Source organism: Impatiens glandulifera, unplaced genomic scaffold (genome assembly GCF_907164915.1).
Source record: "Impatiens glandulifera unplaced genomic scaffold, dImpGla2.1, whole genome shotgun sequence".
Taxonomy (NCBI): Eukaryota; Viridiplantae; Streptophyta; class Magnoliopsida; order Ericales; family Balsaminaceae; genus Impatiens; species Impatiens glandulifera.
In genome coordinates, this window is record NW_025919666.1 from 403833 (window position 1) to 410945 (window position 7113).

A 7113-nucleotide genomic window follows, 5' to 3' on the forward strand; every position below is an offset into this window, starting at 1 on the left:
TCACTTCGAGTATTTTGTACCTCAACCATCTCATATCATTACCACGGGCCTCTTTATCCTCACTTCTGCAAACCAACCACTAATCCAATCGACCTCTAATGTTATGACCTCACTTTCACATTCTGGTCAGCCGCCCCCATCTCAGTCACACATTTAACCACCAGCATTTCTTTTTCCTAATGGACAACTCTTATTATAATATTATGGACCTCACACCACTTTCACACGTCTTTTATCCTTCGCCAAATCAACCATCAAAATCCAATTGACATATCAATCTCGAGACCTCACACATTCAGACGCCTCTTATTCTCGAAAAATCAACCACCAATCTATATCGATCTCTATTATTATGACCTCACACTTCAAGAAAGAAATATATGGTGTATATTTAAGTTAATTACTTTAGAACTAATTATTTTTTACACTAAAAATGTTATTATCTCTCATCATATAAATAAGCTTAATATATTTAAGAAGATAAGATCCAAAAATCATAACTTTTTCCTAAATTAACTTTTTGATTATATATAATATTTATTTCAAAAATAAAAAAATATATTCTTTAAAATCTTAACTACGTAGTTAACGCATTTAATTATATATTATGTATTTTTTAAATAAATAAAAAAAATTGTAAATCTTAATTCTATAATTAAATTCGTTTAATTAGATATAATTTTAATTCATAAATAAATAATATTATTTGATATTAATAATTTATTATATATTAATAATCAATTATCATTTCATTTTATTTAATATAACAATTAGCGTGGACCTCACATATGACCCAATTATAATACAATATATATAACTCTATTAATCTTAGATGACTTATAGAAAAGTTCATATCCCAATCGAGATTCAAGAGTAAGGTAATGTACTAACGGACCTCGATCTAAGAGTTCGAAAGAGAAAAAAACTTTTTTTTAAAAAAAGGTTGATTTTAAGCGTTACACAAATCAAATACAAGAATATAGTTATAAAGAATACATGTTTAGTCTACTTCCTCATCTATATTATCTTAAAAACTATTTACAAATTTAATGACAAAAATATTGTATTTCGAATTAATATATATAATCATTAAACAATTTAACATAAAATATTACCTAAATTAGAATGCGGAAGCATCAAAGAAGATGGAATGACTAGAATTGTACGATCATGGCTTCCATTTTTTTCTTCAATTGCGATATTACTAATCAATGGAAAATTAACAACTAATAACTAGCTTTTTTTATTTTTATTTATCATTTGATTTGAAGATGTGTTTTATATAAAATATGAGTGTTTTGAGTGTAAAGACTTAAACATTAATGATTAAGTAAATCAAAAACATAGATATAGAAGCTAAGATATATATATTTAATAAATAAGAATGAAAATATTTTTAAGAAATTAATATTGTGTTACGACTTCGCATTAATTGTCGTTAGATTTATTTAAAGTGTGATTTTGTTAAATAAATCTCATTGAATAAGAATTTTGTCCACAGGTAAATTCTTTATGACTAAATTTATGTTAAGATACGATTTTGTTAATTAATTTTAATTGAATAGAATTTAGGTCAAATGCAAGTATTTCTCTTTAGAATTATTATTAAAACATGATTTGTTATGTAAATTAATGTGGTTTAATACAACTTTAATCATAATTCAGGTTTTTGTCAATAAATTTATTATTAAACATGATTTATATTGGTTATCATGCTATTGTATTTTTAGGGTCTTAATTAATGTAATAAACATTCCTATTTTTATTCAATTTGTGAATGTATTTGATACTAAGTACGATATTTCGAACTAAAGATTAAAATTATAAAATAGGAAAGAAAGATTATTTATGATTATGGGATTGATGAACATTGATTATGATAAGGAATGAGAAACCATCTTTATTTTCATAAAATAGTATTGGAGGTCATATTTTTTTTTTATGAACCGTGGGAGCAATCTAATCGTCTATCGGTTAGGTTAATAATAAAAAATATTTTTTATAATATTTGTTTTTTTCGTAAAAGTATAATGATGCAAAAAAATCTTGAAAAATTATTTGTTAGACTCCATCTCACACTTTAATTATAAAGTTTTCATCCTACAAGCATAAGAAGCAATACATATGCCTATCATGTGTATAAAGAATATAGGGATTCAATATGAAAGTTTGATAATTAAATTATCAAAATATTTTATGTAACTATTTATAATAAACCATTTGAATAACCATACATCCTCTTCAAAATTTTTTATAACACATATGAAGATAAATGATTGATTAATAATTTATTAATTATGTGGGTAAAATAAATAAAAAGAAAGATATATGTGAAACTCAATTAGATAAGAGGCATACATGATCATATCATGTGCATAAAGATATTAAGCTTAACTTAAAAGTTTTATAATTAAGTTGTTAAAATTATTTTATGTTTCACCATATGAACTTTTTAAATCAATTATATAGTTCCTTTAAATATTTTTACATAAATAAAAAATAAATAGTCTATTAATTAATTTATTAATCATTTTTATTAAATAAATAAATAAAATAAAAATAGGGAGGTTGATTATGTAAGATGGTGAACAAACTTATTTGACTACTCATTAAATAAAATTAATGAATACAATAAAATAAATAAAAATTGACAAATTAAATTCTTTATCGATTAAATATAAGAAAATTTAAGTTTTTTTTTAACAATACAAGAGAAACATAAAGAGATACATAAAGTTTAAGAAATTGTTCAATATTAAATCTAACCAACTTCGCATTAATTTGTTGTTAGATTTTTTTATTAAAATATGATTTTGTTAAATAAATCTTATTGAATGAGAATTTTTCCCACATGTAAATTCTTTATCGCTAAATTTATGATAAGATATAGTTTTGTTAATTAATTTTAATTGAAAAAGAATTTAGGTCAAATGCAAGTATTTGACGTTATTAATTATTATTAAAAAATGATTTTGTTAAAAGAGGAACAAATATTTATGAACATTAATTATGCATAAGAAAAGAGGAACCATCTTTATCTTTATAAATTAATATTTAAGGTAATGTTTCTTTATTAACCGTAGGAGCAATCTAATCGTCTATTTCTTATTTTCATAAAAAACAAAAATATTTTTTTTAGAATTTATGATTTTATCGGAAAAGTATAATAATGCAAAAGTATAATAATGCGAATTTTTTTCTAAAATTATTTATAAGACACTATCTCACACTTTAACTATAAAGTTTTCATCATATATATACAAGCATAAGGGTCTATATATTCCTATCTTGTGTATAAAAAATGTATAAAAAATATGGGGATTCAATATGAAAGTTTTATAATCAAGTTATCAAAATATTTTATATAACGATTTATAATGAACCATTTGAATAACCATACAATTTCTTCAAAGTATTTTATAACACGCTTATACATAAATGACCGATTAATTAATTTATTAATTATGTGTGTGATATTGAGGCTTAACTTGGAAGTTTGATAATTAAGTTGTAATAATTATTTTATGTTTCACCTTACAATGAACCTTTTAAATCAATCATATAGTTCCTTCAAAATATTTTATAACGAAAATAAAAATAAATGGTTAATTAATTAATTTATTTATTAATCATTTGTGTTAAATAAAAAAAACAAAATAGGGAGATTGATTACTTAGGATGGTGAATAAATATATTTAACTACTAATTAAATAAAATTAAGGAATAAATAAAATATATTAAAAATGCCAAATTAAATTCTTTATCCACTAAATATAAGATAATATTATAAGGGATTTTTTCTATCAATACCAAAGAAACTTAAAAAAAATGACATAAAATTTAAGAATTAATTCGATATTAAAGGTAACAAACTACTACATTAATCTAATATTTGATTAATAGACGTGATGATAAGGTAAATAGCATTTTGGTTTAAAATAATAATTTTATTTTATATTTGAAAAGACATATTATTTCATGTTTTTCTAATAACTTCTACATTTTTTTTATTTAGTTTTATGGATTATGATTTATAGTTTTATCTCATTAAGTTAAGTTATCAGATTTGAGATTTTATAAAACAAAACACACAAACTTGAAAAACATAGAAAACACAAGCTTATAAAGATGCATTTAACAAACACAACCACATAACATAGATTTTGAAAAACATAGAAAACACAAGCTTAGAAAACAAGCATCAAACAAACACAACAACATAACATAGTTTTTGAAAAACATAAAAAACACAAACTTAGAAAACATGCATCAAACAAACACAACAGCATAACATAGTTTAGGAGTTCTCTTCAGAAGGAGCCAACAAGCATGCTCAAAAAACCCTTGCAACAGCTTTACACACTAAGGGATTCTTCATTTCCATGGACATCTTGAGAACCTCAGTCAAATCCACATCATCCTTAGAGGTCCACTCAAAGTTCTGAAGAAGCACAGCCAACCAAATATGAACGGTAGCTAGACCCATAGTTTTCCCGGGACATACCCTCCTTCCTGAACCAAAAGGGGGCGAGCCTCATGTCAGACCCCATGACAGACACATCCTGTTCAATGAATCTCTCTGGCCTGAACTCTTCTGGCTCCGACCAAATTCCTTTGTCATGTGCTATGGCCCACATATTCACCATGGCCGTGGTCCCTGCAGGGACAAAGTACTGCCCAACATGTGTGTCGTGGATTGCAAGACGAGCCCATGAAAGGAGGGGGCCTGGAGGGTGCATTCTTAGAGTCTCTTTTACGATGGCTTGGAGGTATGGCAGGTTTGGGATATCAGATTCCATTACCGCCCTTGAAGAGCCAATAGTTGTTTCAATTTCGGCGAGAGCTTTGGCTTGAATGTTTGGATGAAGAACTAGTCTTGCTAGAATCCATTCTAATAGAATTGCAACAGTATCTGTTCCTCTGAAGATCATTTCCTGTATTCATTGATAAAGAGTATTTATATAAATGTTTTCATCATCAATTATTATTATGTAAATCAAAAAACTTATATACAGAAGCAAAGAAATAAATATCTTTTAAAAAATGAGAATACAAATATTTTCAAGAAATTAATAATTTGTTAAAATGAGTAACAAAGTAGTCACAAGAAACTAAGGGCCAACATGACAAAAGTAACACATGAAATAAAATTAGTTATTTGTTTAATAAAATTTAACATGCACCAAAGGAGGTTTAACATGTACATTCATTTACGAAAACGTTCTAACTATTTTTCCTTTCTACATATTTTTCATATCTTGTAGATAATAAGGTTGGCTAGTGAAGTCAAGAAAGAGAATTCTAAGTAAGAAAATACAAATTAGAAAATTTTGAAAAGACATAAGAAAAAACATTACCCATAGAACAGCGACCATATCAGATCGGGTGATCTTGTTCTCTCTCTCAAGATCAAGAAGAACATCAACAAAGTATCCATGATTATTGTCCTGATCAGTAACCATGCTGTGATCGTCTATGATCTTTCTAACAAACCCATCCACTTTAGAAACTAGTTTCCTACTTCTCCTTCTCACACCTTGAACATCAAGCCAACCTAGAATCGGGAAATGATCGCTCCAATTGAATGTCCCTAGTAACTTGTATCCTTCACTAACAAATCCCTCTAATTCCAAACCGTCCCCATTTTCACCAAAATCATAATACTTTCCAAAAACAGTCATCATCATGTTATTCAATGAACCATAGTGAAGAACTTGCTTGATCTCAACATCCCCTTTTAGATCCATTTGTGTTTTTACCTGCGTAAAGAAACACTCGTTTATAACTAATTGTCTTTTATACTCATTATCATTAAAAAGTAAAAATAAAAAGAGTATTCTTACTTGTGTGATCATCTGATGACAGATGTTCTTACGGAATCCTTCAGCACAAGCTATTTTCTTCGGGCTAAACATGTAAGTAGCTGAAATCCTTCTTAGTTCTCTCCAGTATTCTCCAAAGGGAGCAAATCCCATTGCCCGATTAAACAAGAGCTCGTAAGCGGATTCCTTAATGGGACGATCAGCGAAGGCAGAACTACTGAGAATGTCCTTAGCCGAACCCGGATCACTTGAAATAACAAAACGGGTGAACCCAACCGAAAAGGCCATTAGTGGAACTGCCTTTAAGGTCTGAGAAAGGTTTGCAAGTTTTCTATGAGTCAAAGAACTCATGAAAGTGAAAATGAGTCCGATAAGGGGAAATCCAGATGGTCCGGGAATGGGGGCACCGGTTTTTGCTTTGGAAACAGCCCATGCAAGACCACCCGGGACTAGCCAGAATCTGAAAACAGCGGTTAGGATAGCGAGAAAGAGGAAAAGTTGGATGCTGAGCAAGGTGGAGGAGGAGTCATCTGGTAGAACAAAGAGGCCTATTCCCGAAGACATTTTTTTTTGTTAAGAGAGAGATATGAAAGTAGGAAGTGGTGATGAAAGATGGAATGGAGTGTTCGTATTTGTAGGGAGGGCAAGCAGAAACATACCAAATAAATTTCATAACATTCAATCTATTTAAAATGAAATTAAACTAAACATTTTAATTATATATAGGTAATATTAAAAAGAGAACTGACTCAAAAGTTGCATGATTAACTAAATCCCAAGAAAATGCAAACTTAGAAAACCCATATATTAATTTTGGAAGACCCGCCAGAAAGAATTAACATGCTAAAACATCTCTTAACACAACAAATTAAGGATTTTTCATTTCCTTTAAAATCTTAAGAGTCTAGTCAGCTCCACGTTGTTATTATTTGGACTCACTAAAAGCTCTGAAAAAAGCAGAGCCATGCAATGGATACAAATATTTTAATATTTTTCTGAAAATGCAGAGCCATGCAAGGATGCACGTATTGAATTGAAAATGCAGAGACATGCAAGGATGCACGTGGTTAATTTTCTTCATGCATGACAACATTTGTCATGTACTGTGGCCCACACATTAATTTACCATGGGCGGATTCAGCTCAATGTGGGTGGTGCAAATTCTACAAAAGATGGTTTGGAGGTTTTATTGATTGAAATCAATTATAACATTTGAAGAGTCTATATTGATGTCAATTTGGCTTCAAAGGTTGGATGAAGTACTAGTTTTTGCTAGAATCAAATCAAATAT

At 28.2% G+C, this 7113-nt stretch overlaps 1 protein-coding gene and 1 pseudogene across 1 annotated transcript; both read right to left on the minus strand.

Annotated features, from left to right (window-relative positions):
• Positions 1-4330: 4330 nt before the first annotated feature.
• On the minus strand, positions 4331-4931 carry LOC124918323 (annotated as a pseudogene).
• Positions 4932-5286: 355 nt separating this feature from the next.
• Positions 5287-6386, minus strand: LOC124918321 (cytochrome P450 78A5-like). Its single transcript, XM_047458509.1, has 3 exons — positions 5844-6386; positions 5358-5759; positions 5287-5301 (listed from the first exon to the last, which is right to left on the minus strand). Exons 1-3 carry the CDS (start codon positions 6384-6386, stop codon positions 5287-5289), a joined length of 960 nt encoding a protein of 319 aa, XP_047314465.1.
• Positions 6387-7113: the final 727 nt, after the last annotated feature.

Coding starts and splice junctions, on each gene's coding strand:
- LOC124918321 (XM_047458509.1), bottom strand. CDS start 6,386: ATGTCTTCGGGAATAGGCCTCTTTGTTCTACCAGATGACTCCTCCTCC. Junction 5,760..5,843: donor GTCATCAGATGATCACACAA/GTAAGAATACTC, acceptor TTCTTTACGCAG/GTAAAAACACAAATGGATCT.